The sequence below is a fragment of the Solanum lycopersicum genome, chromosome 9 (genome assembly GCF_036512215.1).
Source record: "Solanum lycopersicum chromosome 9, SLM_r2.1".
In the NCBI taxonomy this organism is placed as follows: Eukaryota; Viridiplantae; Streptophyta; class Magnoliopsida; order Solanales; family Solanaceae; genus Solanum; species Solanum lycopersicum.
The window spans coordinates 2999073-3022960 of NC_090808.1; the positions used below are offsets into that span (position 1 = coordinate 2999073).

At 40.4% G+C, this 23888-nt stretch overlaps 1 protein-coding gene and 1 long non-coding RNA gene across 2 annotated transcripts; one reads left to right on the top strand and one right to left on the bottom strand.

The window, feature by feature from the left end:
• Nucleotides 1-693: 693 nt before the first annotated feature.
• On the top strand, nt 694-3941 carry ACI14 (protein). Its single transcript, NM_001247848.2, has 4 exons — nt 694-1230; nt 3046-3113; nt 3282-3461; nt 3692-3941. Exons 1-4 carry the CDS (start codon nt 702-704, stop codon nt 3860-3862), a joined length of 948 nt encoding a protein of 315 aa, NP_001234777.2. The 5' UTR covers nt 694-701; the 3' UTR covers nt 3863-3941.
• Nucleotides 2417-22423, bottom strand: LOC112942192 (uncharacterized). Its single transcript, XR_011211755.1, has 10 exons — nt 22348-22423; nt 21628-22229; nt 18771-21540; nt 18594-18678; nt 18421-18487; nt 17700-18304; nt 17516-17612; nt 16975-17048; nt 16794-16852; nt 2417-2931 (listed from the first exon to the last, which is right to left on the bottom strand). It is a non-coding gene; the product is annotated as an uncharacterized lncRNA (long non-coding RNA).
• Between the last annotated feature and the right edge of the window lie 1465 nt (nt 22424-23888).

Genomic DNA, 23888 nt, shown 5'->3' on the forward strand with positions numbered 1-23888 from the left:
ATATAAATGATATAACTTTTTACATCTTAGTTTTAAATATTTATAGTTAACTAATTAGTTTAAAGTGTTTGTGGATAAAAAATTAATACAATACTTAAAACACATTCATTAAAAAAGTTGAAAGATTTTGTTTTCATTTACTCAAAGTTAATCTTACACTATCTAGCATTATTCTACCAATAAAATGGAACTATCAAGAAATTTAATTTAGATAGTTGTTATTTTTCCTCTTAGCTTTGCAAACTTATTTTTTGAATTACAAACAAAGTTTATTTTATTAATTTCTCATATTATTATCTCGATGCATTCACTTGGAGGTAAGAAAATTGGAGTGTCACAATTAGTAGTAAAACAAAGTAAGAAATCTCAATTAGACATATTTTATTATTTAATAGTATTATCTTTTAAGAAATAATACACTCATGGATTACACGCGAAATTAGTATATAAAATAAATAGAAACACTTAACATGATATATTTTCTTAGAAAATGGGAAAAATGGTTGAAACTAGTGGTATTAATATTAGTTTGCACATCGGTACATTCACAATAATAGCCCCTTAAGTAATGCCTTAAGCAATTTTAGTCCTCTAAATTTGTAAAATATAGCAAATTCAACCCAAAAAAAATCAGTGAATCAAATTAATCAAGCATCTCCAATCCTCCCATTTTTATAAACACAAAAACATCAAACAAAACAATGGAGGACAATAACCCACCCCCCACAAAACCCAGGGTGGTGTGTTGTATAGGTGATATCCATGGCTACATAACAAAGCTCCAAAATCTATGGTCAAATCTTGAATCTTGCGTTAACCCATCTGATTTTGAGACTGCCCTTATCATTTTCTTGGGTGATTACTGTGATAGAGGTCCAGAAACAAGTAAAGTTGTAGACTTTCTGATTTCTTTGCCATCAAAATACCCAAAACAATCTCATGTTTTTCTTTGTGGGAATCATGATTTTGCGTTTGGGGCATTCTTGGGTGTACTTCCAAGTCCACCTGATGGGTCTGAATTTTGTGAGACATGGAAAGAGTATGAAATGAATGAGGAAAGAGAAGGGTGGTATAAAGGTGAAAGCTTTGAGAATATGCATTTACAAGGGAGGAGATGGGCTGGGAATCATACTGTCAAGTTTAATGCTGTAAAGGGCATTGATTATAAAGGATCTATTTATGATGCTGCTCCTACTTTTCAGTCTTATGGTGTTCCTCATGGTTCTGCTGGTATGATTCTTTAATTTTTACTTTTTGTTGGTAAGTTGAGCTGGTTCTTACGAAGGACGTTACCTTAGATAGGAGGGTTTGGTGATTAGGATAGAAGGTTAGTTGGTAGTCGAGACTTACTTGTTTATCAATAATATTAGCAATGTTTTCATATTTTCTAGTCCTTTGATTTCAATTATCACCTGTGCCTTTTTGTGCTTTATTTCGCATTATTTAGTTGTTGTTACTGCTTTTTTCCCCCTATATACCCTTTTTCGAACTGTTTTATGCTTTCTAAGCCGAGGGTCTATCAGAAATAATCACTCTATCTCCACGAGGCAGCGGTTAGGTTTGCGTATACTCTATCCTCTCCATTAGGTTTGATATTTTCCGGGAGGCTTCTTAGTTTCTTATTATAGTTACACTTATATGTCCATGTAGAAATAATAAGTGTGAGATTTAGAAACTCTTTAATTTCAGAGAACTATCAATTTACTTTAAAGTACAAATCATCTAGTATCGGGAATGAAATGAGTTTTTATTGAGCACAATGAATACATAGGAATAATATGACTGACTCTAAGTTGGGATGGCAGCATATGTCAGTTACTGATTGATTGACTATCATAATATTCTATTTCGATTCTGTATCAGTGAATTATTTGTATTGATTCCTTTTTGGATCACCTACTCCGGTTCTGTATCAGCGCATATGTCAGTTATCGATTGATTGACTATCATAATGTTCTATTCCAATTCTATGTCAGCGGATTATTTGTATTGATTCTTTGTTGGATCACCTACTCTGATTTTGGTGGTGATAACTCAACTTTTTTGATAACTGTGGTGTCCAGGCTAGCTTTCGCGCATCTCAACTAATTCCATGAGATACCTGCCACCTCCCACTAGCAATAGGTACTCTGTAACTCTATCCAGCAAGGCGGACAACTCTGTCCACCATTGCTAGAATAGACGGGAAGAAATCACCTAGTGTTTTGTCTGTGCTGGGATCTGAACCTTGGACCCTCATAGTGCTCAGCCCGAACACTTGGCTACACCCTTGGGTTCGGTGATCACTCAGTTGTTTATCATTGTAATGTGATATATAGTTGTTAATATCAGTAATAAATGTGTAGTAATTTTTTGTTTTCCTCCAATTAAAAAACAGGGGTGTAGTGTGACATGCAGCTCTTTTTGAGTAGGAATGTTCATCTAATACAGGGTTATTCCTTCCTGTCATGCTCAAGATTGTCCCTTTTTTCATATGGTGTTGGGTGGACCTCCAGAGAACTTTTGCTGATAGTCCATTCTGGAGTTCTATTACAACAACATACCCAGTTTAGTCCCACATGGGGGCTTCCCATGACGGTAGTGTGTATGCAAATCTTACCCCTACCTTGGAAGGTGGAGAGTCTGTTTCTGATAGAAAATATCAGGAGTGAAGAAAACAAAACAAAATACTACACAAGGCATGACAAAGCATACTGAATAAGGAACAGGAACTACAACAAAATAATATGATAAACGAATTACAAGGGAAAATATATAGTAATAGAAATCAAAGGAACAAGAACCTACAAGAGTAGTAATATGAGCACTAATATGAAAAGATAAGTGAGAGTGTGAGACTACCTACTAACGTTATACCCTAATCCGTATCTTCCATAATCTGCTGTCTACGGTCTTGTCATCGTAAGCTGAAGTTGCACTTCGTTCTATTGCCTTTTACCAAAACAAAAAAAAAAAAAACTATGAGAATTCTTAGTTCTGCCTATTGCAATATTACATAATCACTTTATATTCCTTCTGTTAACAGTAAGGTTTTACTCTTTACAGATCTTATGAAGGCAGTTCCTGATGAGCACAAGAAATTCCTTGCCAATTTGGTTTGGATCCATGAAGAGGTAATCCGCCCCTTCACTTTTCCGCGGGCACTTTAAGCCAATTTGATTTTTGCTTTATAAATGAACTCAAGAATGCTCTTATATTAATTATGTCATTGAATAGCCAACATGCAACACTAGCAGAGGATTCAAGATTTAAAAAGTTTGTCTCATTCTTTGGCTTTCTAGGACGATGTTACCATAAAAACCGAGGAAGGAATTAAAAGGTGCAAACTAATTGCTGTTCATGCCGGCTTGGAGAAAAACAAATCTGTTGAGCAGCAGATTAACACCTTGAAAGCAAAGGACACGAGGATTCCTAAAGTTGCTGCCCTCAGTGGAAGGAAGGACGTATGGGAAATCCCTCAGGTCACTTCTCTTTAGTACTTCATTCACAAAATTTTCATTGCGACTCCTAGTCTATGTTGCATGGACTCTTCAAAAGTATCCGATATAGGTGCAACAACATTTTTGAAGAGTCTGAGCAACATAGTTTGACGCTAAATATTAATTATATCATGTCTTGTGCTTTCTAAGAAGATCATGCTAAACCGATTCTCCAACTAAATTTGATTGTTCTTGCATTATTTTGTTAATAGGAACTGACTAAAACTCCAACGATTATCGTAAGTGGCCACCATGCAAAATTACATATTGAAGGCCTAAGACTTGTAATAGATCAAGGTGGTGGATTTGAAGATCAGCCAGTGGCTGCAATAGTGCTTCCTTCACTGGAAATTGTAAGGGATACTGACCATTTGGTGAAGTAGATTATGTCTTTTTTGTATATGTTATTGACCCAATAATCAAATTAAATTGCAAAAATAAAGATGACTTTTGAACCAGCTACTAAAGTCTCTAGCACCATAATCAGTTATATTGGCTGTGTGTGTTTAAATCTTTTATTGATGATTATTTGGCTAGACTTTTGTTGAAAGCAAGGTCAAAGATTCAATAGAGAATCATATTATGTTGTTTGGTTGTTGCTCTAAACCATTTGTATAATCCTGAAATTTAGTGGCAGTCTGGCAGATAAATGAAATCAGCTCTATTACCTCATTTCTCTAGGGATTTCCATCTATATAATTTTTATTAGAAGGCTACTCCACTGTCCCAAATGCATCTAGAAATGTGGACACTCAAGGTTAGAACATTTTCAGAAGACAATTCAATGACTTGGAAGTACAAAAAATTGTTGATTTCTTTAGCACACTCGAGCAATTTAGGGCTAGAAATAAGGGAAGATGTTTTTGGTGGTTAAGCAACAACAAAGGATTATGCAAGATTGATACAACTTACAATAAATAGCACCCCTTACAGATCATCTTGAATCAACAACATAAATTACTTCAACTCAAGAATAACTTGCAATCTAAAACTAATGGAGAGTACTATTAGAAGAAGACCAAAAGAGAAAAAACAACTTATCCTGATGAATGAGTAGAAGCGTCTTTAGGGTTTACCTCACAAATAAAATTGCTTGTGAGCACTTTTTTCACGGTATATATATTCAATAGAGACGAAAATGGGCCGGGCCCAGCAAGTACGATCTGGAAATAGTCATCCTCCAATGCAGGTATCCAACATCAAGTTTCTCTTCATTAAATTGTGATTAAAAATTAATTGTACATGCTTGTAATATTTTCACTTCTACATCCCAACTTGTTGAAGCTACCAAAATCTTTTGATATTTTTCCTAAACCGAAACCATTATTGAATGCAACACAAATATCATCAACAAAAAATTTGGCAAAAATGACGTGGGGATTCTGGATCACCAAAAATCTATTGACTATAGTACATGAAAATCGGTAAAATGGGATTTACCTTCTTCGGGGCTCGTTTGGCTTTGAAAATGGACCGTTTTGAATGTCAGAGCCAACTGGCTCCATAATGAACGTCTTATATGACGTCTACGAAAAATTTGTGCAAAATAGACTGCAAAATTTTGGATCACACACGAAAATTGTCAAAAATGGTGTGCTTATAGCACACGAAAATCGTCGAAATGAGGGGTATGCTCGCTTCGGGGCTCGTTTGACCTTCCAAATGGGTCGGACAAGCCGTGATGGCCAACCGTATGCATAGACAAGGTCTTGACGGACGTCCACGAAAAAATTTGGCATTTTTGACGTCGGAATCCAGATCACCCAAAAAATGGTGTGCTATGGCACACGAAGATCATCGAAATAAGGGGTATGCTCGCTTCGGGGCTCGTTTGACCTTCCAAATGGGTCGGACAAGCTGTGATGGCCAACCGTATGCATAGACAAGGTCTTGACGGACGTCCACGAAAAAATTTGGCATTTTTGACGTCGGAATCCGGATCACCCAAAAAATGGTGTGCTATAGCACACGAAAATCGTCGAAATGAGGGGTATGCTCGCTTCAGAGCTCATTTAACCTTCCAAATGGGTCGAATAGCCGTGATGACCAACTGTATGCATAGACAAGGTCTTGACGGATGTCCACGAAAAAATTTGACATTTTTGACGTCGGAATCCGGATCACCCAAAAAATGGTGTGCTATAGCACACGAAAATCGTCGAAATGAGGGGTATGCTCACTTCGGGGCTCGTTTGACCTTCCAAATGGGTCGTACAAGCCGTGATGGCCAACCGTATGCATAGAAAAGGTCATGACGGACGTCCACGAAAAAATTTGGCATTTTTGACGCCGGAATCCGGATCACCCAAAATATTGTGTGCTATAGCACACGAAAATCGTCAAAATGAGGGGTATGCTCGCTTCGGGGCTCGTTTGACCTTCCAAATGGGTCGGACAAGCCGTATGCATAGACAAGGTCTTGACGGACGTCCACGAAAAAATTTGGCATTTTTGACATCGGAATCCGGATCACCCAAAAAATGGTGTGCTATAGCACACGAAAATCGTCAAAATTAGGGGTATGCTCGCTTCGGGGCTCGTTTGACCTTCCAAATGGGTCGGACAAGACGTGATGGCCAACCGTATGCATAGACAAGGTCTTGACGGACGTCCACGAAAAAAATTGGCATTTTTGACGTCGGAATCCGGATCACCCAAAAAATGGTGTGCTATAGCACACGAAAATCATCGAAATGAGGGGTATGCTCGCTTCGAGGCTCGTTTGACCTTCCAAATTGGTCGGACAAGCCGTGATGGCCAACCGTATGCATAGACAAGGTCTTGACGGACGTCCACAAAAATTTTTTGCATTTTTGATGTCCGAATCCGGATCACCCAAAAAATGGTGTGCTATAGCACACGAAAATCGTCGAAATGAGGGGTATGCTCGCTTCGGGGCTCGTTTGACCTTCCAAATGGGTCAGACAAGTCGTGATGGCCAACCGTATGCATAGACAAGGTCTTGACGGACGTCCACATAAAAATTTGGCATTTTTGACGTCGGAATCCGGATTACCCAAAAAATTGTGTGCTATAGCACACGAAAATCGACGAAATGAGGGGTATGCTCGCTTCGGGGCTCGTTTGACCTTCCAAATGGATCAGACAAGCCGTGATGGCCAACCTTATGCATAGACAAGGTCTTCACGGACGTCCACAAAAAAATTTGGCATTTTTGACGTCGAAATCCGGATCACCAAAAAAATGGTGTGCTATAGCACACGAAAATTGTCGAAATGAGAAGTATGCTCGCTTCGGGGCTCGTTTGACCTTCCAAATGGGTCGGACAAGCCGTGATGGCCAATCGTATGCATAGACAAGGTCTTGACGGACAACCACGAAAAAATTAAGCATTTTTGACGTCGGAATCTGGATCACCCAAAAAATGGTGTGCTATAGCACACGAAAATTGTCGAAATGAGGGGTATGCTCGCTTCGGGGCTCGTTTGACCTTCCAAATGGGTCGGACAAGCCGTGATGGCCAACCATATGCATACACAAGGTCTTGACGGACGTTCACGAAAAACTTTGGCATTTTTGGTGTCGGAATCTGGATCACCCAAAATATGGTGTGCTATAGCACACGAAAATCGTCGAAATGAGGGGTACGCTCGCTTCGGGGCTCGTTTGACCTTCAAATGGGTCGGACAAGCCGTGATGGCTAACCGTATGCATAGACAAGGTCTTGACAGACGTCCACAAAAAAATTTGGCATTTTTGACATCGGAATCCGGATCACCCAAAAAATGGTGTGCTATAGCACACGAAAATCGTCGAAATGAGGGTTATGCTCGCTTCGGGGCTCGTTTGACCTTCCAAATGGGTCGGACAAGCCGTGATGGCCAACCGTATGCATAGAAAAGGTCTTGACGGACGTCCACATAAAAATTTGGCATTTTTGACGTCGGAATCCGGATTACCCAGAAAATAGTGTGCTATAGCACACGAAAATCGACGAAATGAGGGGTATGCTCGCTTCGGGGCTCGTTTGACCTTCCAAATGGATCGGACAAGCCGTGATGGCCAATCGTATGCATAGACAAGGTCTTGACGGACAACCACAAAAAAATTTGACATTTTTGACGTCAGAATCCGGATCACCCAAAAAATGGTGTGCTATAGCACACAAAAATCATCGAAATGAGGGGTATGCTCGCTTCGGGGCTCGTTTGACCTTCCAAATGGGTAGGACAAGCCGTGATGGCCAACCGTATGCATAGACAAGGTCTTGACGGACGTCCACGAAAAAATTGGCATTTTTGACATCGGAATCTGGATCACCCAAAAAATGGTGTGCTATAGCACACAAAAATCGTCGAAATGAGGGGTATGCTCACTTCGGGGCTCGTTTGACCTTCCAAATGGGTCGGACAAGCCGTGATGGCCAACCGTATGCATACACAAGGTCTTGACGGACGTTCACGAAAAACTTTGGCATTTTTGGTGTCGAAATCCGGATCAACCAAAAAATGGTGTGCTATAGCACACGAAAATCATCGAAATGAGGGGTATGCTCGCTTCGGGGCTCGTTTGACCTTCCAAATGGGTTGGACAAGCCGTGATGGCCAACCGTATGCATATACAAGGTCTTGACGGACGTCCACGAAAAAATTTGGCATTTTTGACATCGGAATCCGGATCACCCAAAAAATGGTGTGCTATAGCACACGAAAATCGTCGAAATGAGGGGTATGCTCACTTCGGGGCTCTTTTGACCTTCCAAAAGGGTCGTACAAGCCATGATGACCAACCGTATGCATAGACAAGCTCTTGACGGACGTCCACGAAAAAATTTGGCATTTTTGACATCGGAATCTGGATCACCCAAAAAATGGTGTGCAATAGCGCACGAAAATCGTCGAAATGAGGGGTATGCTCGCTTCGGGGCTCGTTTGACCTTCCAAATGGGTCGGACAAGCCGTGATGGCCAACCGTATGCATAGACAAGGTCTTGACGGACGTCCACGAAAAAATTTGGCACTTTTGACGCCGGAATCTGGATCACCCAAAATATTGTGTGCCATAGCACACGAAAATCGTCGAAATGAGGGGTATGCTCGCTTCGGGGCTCGTTTGACCTTCTAAATGGGTCGGACAAGCCGTGATGGCCAACCGTATGCATAGACAAGGTCTTGACGGACGTCCACGAAAAAATTTGGCATTTTTGACATCGGAATCCGGATCACCCAAAAAATGGTGTGCTATAGCACACGAAAATCGTCGAAATGAGGGGTATGCTCGCTTCGGGGCTTGTTTGACCTTCCAAATGGGTCGGACAAGCCGTGATGGCCAACCGTATGCATACACAAGGTCTTGACGGACGTTCACGAAAAACTTTGGCATTTTTGGTGTCGAAATCCGGATCAACCAAAAAATGGTGTGCTATAGCACACGAAAATCATCGAAATGAGGGGTATGCTCGCTTCGGGGCTCGTTTGACCTTCCAAATGGGTTGGACAAGCCGTGATGGCCAACCGTATGCATATACAAGGTCTTGACGGACGTCCACGAAAAAATTTGACATTTTTGACGTCGGAATTCGGATCACCCAAAAAATGGTGTGCTATAGCACACGAAAATCGTCGAAATGAGGGGTATGCTCGCTTCAGGGCTCATTTGACCTTCCAAATGGGTCGAATAGCCGAGATGGCCAACTGTATGCATAGACAAGGTCTTGACGGATGTCCAAGAAAAAATTTGGCATTTTTGACATCGGAATTCGGATCACCCAAAAAATGGTTTGCTATAGCACACGAAAAACGTCAAAATAAGGGTATGCTCGCTTCGGGGCTCGTTTGAACTTCCAAATGGGTCGGACAAGCCGTGATGGAAAACCGTATGCATAGACAAGGTCTTGACGAACGTCCACGAAAAAATTTGGCATTTTTGACGCCGGAATCCGGATCACCCAAAATATAGTGTGCTATAGCACACGAAAATCGTCGAAATAAGGGGTATGCTCGCTTCGGGGCTCGTTTGACCTTCTAAATGGGTCGGACAAGCCGTGATGGCCAACCGTATGCATAGACAAGGTCTTGACGGACGTCCACGAAAAAATTTTGCCTTTTTAACGTCGAAATTCGGATCACCCAAAAAATGGTGTGCTATAGCACACGAAAATCGTCGAAATGAGGGGTATTCTCGCTTCAGGGCTCATTTGACCTTCCAAATGGGTCGAATAGCCGTGATGGCCATTTGTATGCATAGACAAGGTCTTGACGGATGTCCACGAAAAAATTTGATATTTTTGACGTCGGAATCCGGATCACCCAAAAAATGGTGTGCTATAGCACACGAAAATCGTCGAAATGAGGGGTATGCTCACTTCGGGGCTCGTTTGACCTTTCAAATGGGTCGTACAAGCCGTGATGGCCAACCGTATGCATCGACAAGGTCTTGACGGACGTCCACGAAAAAATTTGGCATTTTTGACGCCGAAATCCGGATCACCCAAAATATTGTGTGGTATAGCACACGAAAATCGTCGAAATGAGGGGTATGCTCGCTTCGGGCTCGTTTAACCTTCCAAATGGGTCGGACAAGCCGTATGCATAGACAAGGTCTTGACGGACGTCCATGAAAAAATTTGGCATTTTTGACATCGGAATCCGGATCACCCAAAAAATGGTGTGCTATAGCACACGAAAATCGTCAAAATTAGGGGTATGCTCGCTTCGGGGCTCGTTTGACCTTCCAAATGGGTCGGACAAGCCGTGATGGCCAACCGTATGCATAGACAAGGTCTTGACGGACGTCCACGAAAATATTTGGCATTTTTGACGCCAGAATCCGGATAACCCAAAATATTGTGTGCTATAGCACACAAAAACCGTCGAAATAAGGGGTATGCTCACTTCGGGGCTCGTTTGACCTTCTAAATGGGTCGGACAAGCCATGATGGCCAACCGTATGCATAGACAAGGTCTTGATGGACGTCCACGAAAAAATATGGCATTTTTGACGTCGGAATCCGGATCACCCAAAAAATGGTGTGTTATAGCACACGAAAATCGTCGAAATGAGGGGTATGCTCGCTTCGGGGCTCGTTTGACCTTCCAAATGGGTCGGACAAGCCGTGATAGCCAACCGTATGCATACACAAGGTCTTGACGGACGTTCACGAAAAACTTTGGCATTTTTGACGTCGGAATCCGGATCACCCAAAAAATGGTGTGCTATAGCACACGAAAATCGTCGAAATGAGGCGTATGCTCGCTTCGGAGCTCGTTTGACCCTCCAAATGGGTTGGACAAGCCGTGATGGCCAACCGCATGCAAAGACAAGGTCTTGACGGACGTCCACGAAAAAATTTAGCATTTTTGACGTCGGAATTCTGATCACCCAAAAAATGGTGTGCAATAGCACACGAAAATCATCGAAATGAGGGGTATGCTCGCTTCGGGGCTCGTTTGACCTTCTAAATGGGTCGGACAAGCCGTGATGGAAAACCGTATGCATAGACAAGGATTTTACGGACGTCCACGAAAAAATTTTACATTTTTAACGTCGGAATCAAGATCATCCAAAACATGGTGTGCTATAGCACACGAAAATCGTCGAAATGAGGGGTATGCTCGCTTCGGGGCTCGTTTGACCTTCCAAATGGGTCGGACAAGACGTGATGGCCAACCGTATGCATAGACAAGGTCTTGAAGGACGTCCACGAAAAATTTGGCATTTTTGACGTCGAAATCTGGATCACCCAAAAAATGGTATGCTATAGCACACGAAAATCGTCGAAATGAGGGGTATGCTCGCTTCGGGGCTCGTTTGACCTTCCAAATGGGTCAGACAAGCTGTGATGGCCAACCGTATGCATAGACAAGGTCTAAACGGACGTACACAAAAAAATTCGGCATTTTTGACGTCGGAATCCGGATCACCCAAAAAATGGTGTGCTATAGCACACGAAAAGCGTCGAAATGAGGGGTATGCTCGCTTCGGGGCTCGTTTGACCTTCCAAATGGGTTGGACAAGCCGTGATGGCCAATCGTATGCATAGACAAGGTCTTGAAGGATGTCCACGAAAAAATTTGGCATTTTTGACGTCGGAATCCGGATCACCCAAAAAATGGTGTGCTATATAGCACACAAAAATCATCGAAACGAGGGGTATGCTCGCTTCGGGGCTCGTTTGACCTTCCAAATGGGTCAGACAAGCCGTGATGGCCAACCGTATGCATAGACAATGTCTTGACGGACGTCCATGAAAAAAATTGGCATTTTTGACGTCGAAATCCGGATCACCCAAAAAATGGTGTGCTATAGCACACGAAAATCGTCAAAATGAGGGGTATGCTCACTTCGGGGCTCGTTTGACCTTCCAAATGGGTCGTACAAGCCGTGATGGCCAACCGTATGCATAGACAAGGTCTTGACGGACGTCCACGAAAAAATTTGGCATTTTTGACGTCGGAATCTGGATCACCAAGAAAATGGTGTGCTATAGCACACGAAAATCGTCGAAATGAGGGGTATGCTCGCTTCGGGGCTCGTTTGACCTTCCAAATGGGACGTACAAGCATTGATAGTTAATCGTATGCATAGAATAGGTCTTGAAGGACGTCCACGAAAAAATTTGACATTTTTGACATCGGAATCCGGATCACCCAAAAATGGTGTGCTATAGCACACGAAAATCGTCGAAATGAGGGGTATGCTCGCTTAAGGGCTTGTTTGACCTTCCAAATGGGTCGGACAAGCCGTGATAGCACACCGTATGCATATACAAGGTCTTGATGGACGTCCACGAAAAAATTTGGCATTTTTGACGTCGGAATCCGGATCACCCAAAAATGGTGTGCTATAGCACACGAAAATCGTGGAAATGAGGGGTATGCTCGCTTCGAGGCTCGTTTGACCTTCCAAATGGGTCGTACAAGCCGTGATGGCCAACCGTATGCATAGACAAAGTCTTGACGGACGTCCACAAAAAAATTTGGCATTTTTGATGTCGGAATCCGGATCACCCAAAAAATGGTGTGCTATAGCACACGAAAATCGTCGAAATGAGGGGTATGCTCGCTTCGGGGCTCGTTTGACCTTCCAAATGGGACGTACAAGCAGTGATGGCTAATCGTATGCATAGAATAGGTCTTAAAGGACGTGCACGAAAAAATTTGACATTTTTGACGTCGGAATCTGGATCACCCAAAAATGGTGTGCTATAGCACACGAAAATTATCGAAATGAGGGGTATGCTCGCTTCAGGGCTTGTTTGACCTTCCAAATGGGTCGGACAAGCCGTGATGGCACACCGTATGCATATACAAGGTCTTGATGGACGTCCACGAAAAAATTTGGCATTTTTGACGTCGGAATCCGGATCACCCAAAAATGGTGTGCTATAGCACACGAAAATCGTGGAAATGAGGGGTATGCTCGCTTCGAGGCTCGTTTGACCTTCCAAATGGGTCGTACAAGCCGTGATGGCCAACCGTATGCATAGACAAAGTCTTGACGGACGTCCACAAAAAAATTTGGCATTTTTGATGTCGGAATCCGGATCACCCAAAAAATGGTGTGCTATAGCACACGAAAATCATCGAAATGAGTGGTATGCTCACTTCGGGGCTCGTTTGACCCTCTAAATGGGTCGTACAAGCCGTGATGTCCTACCGTATGCATAGATAAGGTCTTGACGGACGTCCACGAACAAATTTGGCATTTTTGACGTCGGAATCCGGATCACCCAAAAAATTGTGTGCTATAGCACACGAAAATCGTCGAAATGAGGGGTATGCTCGCTTCGGGCTCGTTTGACCTTCCAAATGGGACGTACAAGCAGTGATGGCTAATCGTATGCATAGAATAGGTCTTGAAGGACGTCCACGAAAAAATTTAACATTTTTTACGTTGAAATCCGGATCACCCAAAAATGGTGTGCTATAGCACACGAAAATCGTCGAAATGAGGGGTATGCTCGCTTCAGGGCTTGTTTGACCTTCCAAATGGGTCGGACAAGCCGTGATGGCACACCGTATGCATATACAAGGTTTTGATAGACGTCCACGAAAAAATTTGGCATTTTTGACGACGGAATCCGGACCACCCAAAAATGGTGTGCTATAGCACACGAAAATCGTGGAAATGAGGGGTATGCTCGCTTCGAGGCTCGTTTGACCTTCCAAATGGGTCGTACAAGCCGTGATGGCCAACCGTATGCATAGACAAAGTCTTGACGGACGTCCACAAAAAAATTTGGCATTTTTGATGTCGGAATCCGAATCACCCAAAAAATGGTGTGCTATAGCACACGAAAATCGTCGAAATGATGGGTATGCTCGCTTCGGGGCTCGTTTGACCTTCCAAATGGGTCGGACAAGCCGTGATGGCCAACTGTATTCATAGACAAGGTCTTGATGGACGTCCACGAAAAAATTTAGAATTTTTGACGTCGGAATCCGGATCAACCAAAAAATGGTGTGCTATAGCACACGAAAATCGATAAAATGGGGATTTATCTGCTCCGAAGCTCATTTGACCATCAAAATAGGTCATTTTGGCCGTCTACGTAGCTAACGTATTAACGGACGTCCACAAAAAAATTAGCAAAAAAAGACATCAGAATTCTAGATCACCAAAAAAGATTGCAAATTATAGCACATGAAAATTGGCAAAATGGGGGGTTTACCTACTCCGGATTTTGTTTGACCTTCAAAATGAGTCGTTTTGACTGTCAAGGCCAGCTGGCTCTATAGATAACATTTTAACGAATGTCCACAAAAAAATTGGGCCAAAAATTCATGGACTATAGTACACGAAAATAGGCAAAATGGGGTTCACCTACTTCGGGGCTCGTTTGACATTGAAAATGGATCGTTTTAGCCGTCAGAGCAATATGGCTTCATACCTAACGTCTTAAAGGACGTCCAGGAAAAATTCAGCAAGAAAGATGTCAAAATTCTTGATCACCAAAAATTCATGGACTATATAGCATACGAAAATCGACAAAATAGGGGGTTTTGCTACAACACTCGTTTGACCTTCAAAATTAGTGTTTTGACTGTTAGGGCCAATTTACTCCATAATTAACGTCTTTACGGACGTCCACAAAAAGTTTGGACAAATAAGACGTCGAAATTATGAATCACCATAAAAAGATTGTGGAATATAGCACATGAAAATCAGTAAAATGAGGTGATTACCTGTTTTGGGACTAGTTTGACTTTCAAAATGGGCTCTTTTTGCCGTTTGGAAGAACTAGCCCCATAGATAACATATTAACGGACGTCCACAAAAAATTTGGACTAAATAGACGTCAGATTTCTGGATCACCAAAAATTCATGCACAATAGTACATGAATATTGGAAAAATGGTATTTACTTGCTTCGGAGCTCGTTTAACCTTGAAAATTGGTTGTTTTAACCTTCAGGGTCAACTGACTCTATATGTAATGTCTTAACGTACGTCTACGAAAAATTTGAGCAAAAAAATGTTGGAATTCTGGATCACTGAAGATCCACGGAATATAGCTCGGGAAAATTGATAAAATATGGGATTTACCTGCTTCGGGCCTCGTTTGACCTTCACAATGGGTCATTTTAACCGTCAGGGTCAACTGACTCTATAGCTAACGTCAGACGTCCAAAAAAAATTAGGCAAAAACAATGTCAAATTTCTGGTTCACAAAAAAGGTCATGGACTAAAGCACACGAAAATCGGCAAAATGAGAGGTTTACCTATTTCGGGATCGTTTGACTTTCAAAATGGATCAGTTTGACCGTCAGGGACAACTAGATCCATAGACATCCACAAAAATTTAATACAAAAAAGTCGTCGAAATTCCCGATCACCAAAAATTCATGGACTATATTACACGAAAAGTAATAAAAGGGGGTTTATTTGCTTCGGGGCTAGTTTGCCCTAGGAAATGGGATATTTTGACCATCAAGGCCAATTGGCTCCATAGCTAACGTCTTAACGAATGTCCACCAAAAATTTGAGCATTGAAGACGTTGAAATTCTAGATCACCAAAAATTCAAGGACCATAGCACACGAAAATATGTAAAATTGGGGGTTTACCTGATTTGAGGTTTGTTTGACCTTCAAAATGGGTCGTTTGAGCCAAATCTCTCCATAGTTACTGTCTTAACGGACGTCCCAAAAATTTTTATTCATAAGGACGTCGAATTCTAGATCATCAAAAAAGATTATGGACTATGAACTCGAAAGTCGACAAAATAAGGGGTTTACCTGCTCTGGACTCATTTGACCTTCAAAATGGATCGTTTTAGCCGTTAGATATAACTGGATCCATAGAAACATCTTAATAAACGTCCACAAAAAAATTGGACAAATAAAACGTCAAAACAGACGTTAGGGCCAAATGGTTCCATTAAAAACGTCATAATAGATGTCTACAAAAAATTAGGTAAAAAATACGTTGAAATTCTGGATCACCAAAAAAGATTGTGGACTATATATAGCAATGAAAATTGACAAAATGAGTAGTTTACATGCTTCGGGACTCGTTTGACCTTCAAAATGAGTCTTTTTGACCATCAGGGCCAACTAGCTTCATAGATAACTTCTTAACGTATGTCCATAAAAAGATTGAGCGAAAAAGACGTCAAATATTTGGATCACCAAAAATCAATGGACTATCATACACAAAAATGGCAAATGGGGTTTACCTGCTTCGAGGCTCGTTTGACCTACAAAATGGATCATTTTTTGCCATCACGAGCCAACTGAATCTATAGATAACGTCTTAACGGACGCCCAGGAAAAGTTTTGGAAAAAAATAAGTTAGAATTTCAAATCACCAAAAATTCATGGACTATTGTACATGAAAATCGGCAAGATAGGGGTTTACCCACTCGTGAGCTCATTTGACCTTCAAAATGGGTCGTTTTAGCCGACTAATTGTCTCCAAAACTAACATCGTAACGCACATCCACAAAAAGTTTGGGCAAAAAAAAACATCGAAATTCAGGATAACCAAAGAAGATCATGGACTATAGCACATGAAAATCAGCAAAATAAGGGGTTTACCTTCTCTGAAGCTCGTTTGACCTTAAAAATGGGACGTTTTGACCGTAAGGGCCAACTGACTCCATGATAATTTTTTAACTGATGCCACAAAAAATTTGGAAAAAAAAGACGTCGGCATTCTAAATAACCAAAAATCTATGGACTATAGTACATAAAAATTGGCAAAATGGGGTTTAACTGCTTCGGGGCTCGTTTGACCTTGAAAATGGTCCGTTCTGGCTGTCGGGACAAATAGCTCCGTAGGTAACGTATTAACTGACATCCACCAAAAATTAATCGACTATTGTACATGAAAATTGGAAAGATGGAGGTTTACCTGCTCATGAGCTTGTTTGACCTTCAAAATGGATCGTTTTAGCCGTCAAGACTAATTGGCTGTATAAGTAACATTGTAACGAACATCCACAAAAAATTTAAGCAATAATGATGTTGTAAATCTGGATCATAAAAAATTCATGGACAATAGCATACGCAAAATGGCAAAATAAGGGGTTTACCCGCTCCAGTGCTCGTTTGACCTTCAAAATGGGTTATTTTGGCCGTTAGGGCCAACTCGCTCCATACCTAATATCTTAACGACCGTCCACAAAAAATTTGGGTAAAAAATCGGAATTCTGATCACCAAATAAGATAGTGAACTATAGCACATGAAAATTAGCAAAATGAGGGGTTTATCTAGTCCAGGGATCGTTTGACTTTCAAGATGGACCATTTTGACCGTCAGGGGTAATTGACTACAATGATAACATCTTAACCTACATCCACAATAAATTTTGGCAAAAATGACGTCGAAATTTTAGATCACTAAAAATCCATGGACTATAGTACACAAAAATTGGTAAAGTGGGATTTACATGCTCCGGGGCTCATATCACCTTGAAAATGGGTGCCGTCAGGGCACACAGGCTCGATATCTAACTTCTTAACATAAATCCTAACATATGTCCAAGAAAAATTTTAGTAAATAAGACGTTGAAATTATGGATCACCAAGTATTCTAAGGCACGTGAAAATTGGAAAAATGAAGGGGAGTTTTACCTGCTCCGGGGCTCGTTTGACCTTCAAATTGGGCTGTTTTGGTCGTGAAGGCCAACTGGTTCCATTGCTAACGTCTTAACGGACATCCACAAAAAATCTAGGTAAAAAAGTCGTCAGAATTTTGGATCACCAAAAAAGGATTGTGCACTATAGCACACAAACATTGGCAATATAAGAGATTTACCAGCTTTTAGGCTCGTTTGACCTTCAAAATGGGCTTTTTTGGTCGTCAGGGCCAACTGACTCCATAGAGAACGTCTTAACGGACGTCCACAAAAAACTTGGACAAAAAAGACGTCTGAATTCTGGATCACTAAAAATTCATGAACTATAATACACAAAAATAAAAAAAAAATAGGGTTTACAGGCTTTGGGACTCATTTGACCATGAAAATCAGTTAATTTGGGCGTCAGAGCCAACTAGATCCATAGCTAACGTCATAATGGACGTCCACAGAAAATTTGAACAAAAAAGACATTGGAAATCTGGACCACAAAGAATCTATGGACTATAGCACACGAAAACCAGAAAAAATGAGGGGTTAACCTTCTCCGGGGCTCGTTTGATCTTCAAAATAGGTCATTTTGGACATTATGGACAACTGACTCCATATCTAACGTCTTAACGGACTTTCAAAAAAATATTTGGGAAAAAAAACATCAGAATTCTGGATTACCAAACAAGATCATCGACAATAGCACATAAAAATCAGCAAAATGAGGGGTTTACCTTCTTCAGGGCTCGTTTGATGTTCAAAATGGGAAGTTTTGACCATCAGGGCCAATTGGCTGCATAGATGATGATACAATAGACGTCCACAAAAAATTTAGAAAAAAAAATGTTGGAATTCCGGATCACCAAAAGTCCAGGACTAGTACACGAAAATCGATAAAATGGGATTTACCTGCTTTGTGGTTCGTTTGACCTTGAAATTTGATCATTTTGGTCATCAGAGACAACTTACTCCATAACTATCATCTCAACGGACGTCCACAAAAAATTTGAGCAAAAAAAATGTCAGATTCCTGAATCACCGAAAATCCATGGACACAAAAATCGATAAAATGAGAGGTTTACCTACTCCGAGACTCGTTTAACCTTCAAAATGAGTCTTTATGGTTGTTAGGCCAACTGGCTCCATATCTAACCTCTTTATGGATGTCTACAAAAATTTATGCAAATAATATCGGATTTTGGATCACCAAAAAGATTAGAGACTATACCACACAAAAATTGGCAAAATGAGGGTTTTACCTACTTTGGGGCTCATTTGACCTTCAATATGGGCCGTTTTGGCTGTCGGGGCCAACTGGTTCCATAGATAACGTCTTAATGTGCGTCGACAAAAAATTTGGGCAAAAAACGATGTTCGAATTTTGGATCACCAAATATATATGAACTATAGTACACTAAAATCAACAAATTGGGGGGTTAACATACTCCAATGCTCATTTGACCTTCAAAATTGGTTGTTTTGACCGTTAGAGCCAACTAGATCATAGATTACATCTTAACAAGTGTCCACAAATAATTGGGCAAATAAGATGTCGAAATTTTGAATTACCAAAATTTATGAATTTTATTACATGAAAATCACAGAAATGGGGTTTACCTGCTTCGGGGCTCGTTTGACTTATAATGGATTGTTTTGGAGTTCATGGAAAAACGAATTCATAGATAACGTCTTAACGGACATGCATAAAAAATTGAGCAAAAAGATCGTCAAATTCTGGATCACTAAAAATCCATGGACTATAGCACATAAAAATTGGCAAAATGAGGGGTTTACCTACTCCATGGCTCGTTTGACCTTTAAAATTGATTGTTTTGGCCGTTATGACCAACTGACTCCATATCTAAATTCTTAATGAATGTTCACAAAAAAATTTGGGCAAAAAAGACGTCGGAATTCTTGATCACAAAAAAAGATCGTGGACTATAGCACACGAAAATCGGCCAAATGGGGGGTTACCTTCTCTAGGGTTCGTTTGACCTTCAAAATAGATTATTTTCATCGTCATGGCTAGCTGACTATTTAGATAATGACTTAATGGACGTCCACAAAAAATTTGGGCAAAAAAGACGTTAGAATTCTGGATCACCAAAAATCTATGGACTATAGTACAAGAAAATCAACAAAATGGGGTTTACCTACTTCGGGGCTCGTTTGACCTTGAAAATGGATCGTTTTAGCCGTCAAGGCAAATGGCTCTATAGATAACGCCTTAATGGACATCCACAAAAAATTTAAGCAAAAAAATCATCAGAATTCTAGATTACAAAAAATCTATGGACTATAGCATATGAAAATTGGCAACATTGGATGTTTACTCACTCTGGGCTCTTGACCTTCAAAATGAGTTGTTTTTGTCGTTAGGGCCAAATGGCTCCATTAAAAATGTTATAACAGGCGTCTACAAAAAATTTAGGCAAAAAATATGTTGGAATTCTAGATCACTAAAAAAGATTGTGAACTATAGCACACAAAAATTGATAAAATGAGAAGTTTACATGCTTCGGGGCTCATCTGACCTTCAAAATGGGCCTTTTTAGCCATCAGGGGCCAACTGGCTTCATAGATAACTTCTTAATGCACATCCATAAAAAATGTGGGCGAAAAAGAAGTCAAAATTCTGAATCACCGAAAATCAATGGACTATCATACACAAAAAATGGCAAATAGGTTTACCTACTTCGGGGTTCATTTGACTTACAAAATGGATCGTTTTGTCCATCAGGGGTCAATTGGCTCTATAGATAACGTCTTAACGTCCATCCACAAAAAAATTTGAGAAAAAAAAGTTGGAATTCCGGATCACCAAAAATTCATGGATTATAGTACATGAAAATCGACAAGATAGAGGGTTTACCTGCTCGGGAGCTCATTTAACCTTCAAAATGGATCGTTTTAGCCATCAAGGTCAATTGGCTTCATAACTAACATCTTAATGAACGTCCATAAAAAGTTTGGGAAAAAAGACATCGGAATTCAAGATCACCAAAAAAGATCGTGGACTAGCACATGAAAATCTGTAAAATGAGGGATTTACCTTCTCTGGTGCTCGTTTGACCTTCAAAATGAGATATTTTGGCCGCCAGGGCCAACTGGCTCCATAGATAATGTTTTAACGGACACCACAAAATTTGGGCAAAAAAGACGCTGGATAACCAAAAATCCATGTATTATATTACATTAAAATCTGCTTCGGGGCTCGTTTGACCTTGAAAATGAGTCGTTCTGGCCGTCAGGTCTAAATGGCTCCAGAAATAACTTATTTACGGACATCCACAAAAACGTTGAGCAATAAATACATTGGAAATCTGGATCACCAAAAATCCATGGACTATAGCATACGCAAATCGGCAAAATGGGGGGTTTACCTGCTCCAGTGCTCGTTTGACTTTCAAAATGGGTTATTTTGGTTGTTAGGGACAACTAGCTCCATAGCTAATGTCTTCACGGACGTCCACAAAAAAATTTAGATAAAAAAGTCGTCAAAATTCTGGATCACCAAAAAAGATAGTGGACTATAGCACATGAAAATCAGCAAAATGAGGGGTTTACTTAGTCTGGTGATTGTTTGACTTTCAAAATGGGTCGTTTTGGCCGTCAGGAGTAACTGGCTACAATGATAACATCTTAACGTACATCCACAATAAATTTTGGCAAAAACAATGTCGGAATTCCAGCTCACCAAAAATCCATGGACTATAGTACACGAAAATCGGCAAAATAGGGTTTACATGCTCCATGGATCGTTTCACCTTGAAAATGGGTCATTTTGACCGTTAGGGCACACTGGCTCGATAGCTAACGTCTTAACATATGCCCAAGAAAAATTTTAGTAAATAAGACGTCGAAATTCTGGATAACAAAAACCCATAGACTAAGGCACATGAATATCGGAAAAATAGAGGGGGGTTTACCTGCTACGGGACTCGTTTGATTTTCAAATTGGGTTGTTTTTGCCGTGAAGGCCAATTGGTTCCATTACTAACGTCTTAACAGACGTCCACGAAAAATCTAGATAAAAAAGTCATCAGAATTTTGGATCACCAAAAAAGGATAGTGCACTATAGCACATAAAAATTGATAATATGAGGGGTTTACCTTCTTCTAGACTCGTTTGACCTTCAAAATGGGTCTTTTTGATCTTCAGGATTAACTGGCTCCATAGAGAACGTCTTAACGGATGTTCACAAAAAACTTGGGGCAAAAAGACGTCTGAATTCTGGATCACTAAAAATTCATGAACTATAATACACGAAAATCGGGAAAATGGGGTTTACAGGCTTTGGGGCTTATTTGACCTTTAAAATGAGTTGTTTTGGGCGTCAGAGTCAGCTATATCCATAACTAACGTCATAACGGACGTCAACAGAAAATTTGAGCAAAAAAAACATTGGAAATCTGGATCACCAAAAATATATGGACTATAGCACACGAAAATCAGAAAAAATGGGGTTTAACCTTCTTCGGGGCTCGTTTGATCTTCAAAATAGGTTGTTTTGGACATTATGGACAACTGGATCCATAACTAACGTTTAACCGGACTTACACAAAAAATTTGGGCAAAAAATACATTGGAATTTTGGATTACCAAACAAGATCATGGACTATAGAACATAAAAATCAATAAAATGAGGGGTTTACCTGCTTTGGGGCTCGTTTGATGTTCAAAATGGGACGTTTTGACCGTCAAGACCAATTGGCTACATTGATAACGACATAACAGACGCCCACGATAAATTTAGACAAAAAACCGTTAAAACTTTGGATCACGAAAAGTCTAGGACTATAGTATACGAAAATCGACAAAATGGAGTTTACCTGCTTTGCGGTTTGTTTGACCTTGAAACTGGATCATTTTGGCCATCAGGGACAACTTACTTCATACCTATCGTCTTAACGGACGTCCACAAAAATTTTATCAAAAAAGACGTCGAATTTCTGGATCACCAAAAATTTATAGATACACGAAAATCGGCAAAATGGGAGGTTCACCTGCTCCGGGGCTCGCTTGACCTTCAAAATAGGTATTTTTGTTCGTTAGGGTCAACTCAGTTGATAGCTAAGGTCTTAATAGACATCCATAAAATATTTCGGCAAAAATGATGTCGAAATTCATGATCACCAAAAAATCATGGATTATAGCACACGAAAATCAGCAAAATAGGGGTTTATCTGCTCTAGTGGTCATTTGACCTTGTACATGGGTTTTTTTACCGTCAGGGCCAGCTGGATCCATAGTTAAGGTCTGAATGGACGTCCACAAAAAATTTCAGCAAAAATGACATCAAAATTTTGAATCACCAAAAATCTATGAATTATATAGCACACAGAAATCGGTAAAATTTGGGGTTTACCTACTATACCGCTCGTTTGAACTTGTAAGTGGGTCGTTTTGGCTAACAAGACCAACTACCTCGATAGCTAAGGTCTTAATGAACGTCCACAAAAAAATTGACAAAATAACATCAAAATTCGAGATCACCAAAAAATAGTGGATTATAATACACAATCATTAAAATGAGGGGTTTACCAGCTTAGGGGCTCGTTTGACCTTGTAAATGGGTCGTTTTGACTGTTAGGGCCAACTGCCTCAATAGCTAAGGTCTTAACGGACGTCTTCGAAAAATTTTGGCAAAAATGATGTCGGAATTTTGGATCACCAAAAAGTCATGGGCTATATAGCACACGAAAATCAGTGAAATGGGGGTTTTAGCTGCTCTCAGGCTATAGTTTGACCTTATAAATAGGTTGTTTCGACCATCAAGGCCAACTAGCTCGACAACTAAGGTCTTAACGGACTTCCACAAAAGAATTTTGTATAAATGACGTTGGAATTCTAAATAACCAAAAAATTGTGGACCATAATACAAAAATCAACAAAATGTGGGATTTACCTGCTCGGGGGCTATTTTTTACCTTCTTAATGGGACGTTTTGGCCATCAGAGCTAACTAGCTCGATAGCTGAGGTCTTAACGGACATCCACGAAACATTACGGCAAAAATGACGTCGAAATTGACAATCACCAAAAATTCATGGACTATAGCACAAAAAAATCAGCAAAATAGGGGGCTTACCTATTTAGGTACATTTTGACCTTATAAATAGGTCGTTTTGGCTGTCACGGACAACCAACTCCATAGCTAAGGTCATAATGGACTCCCGCGAAAATTTTTGGCAGAAATAACTTCGAAGTTCTAAATCACCAAAAAGTAAATGGACTATAGTACACAAAAATTAGCAATATGAGGATTTTATCGACTCCGAGGCTCGTTCAACCTAGTAAATGGACCACTTTGGCCATCAGGGTCAACATGTTTCATAGCTAAGGTCTTAACGGACATTCACAAAAATATTCGA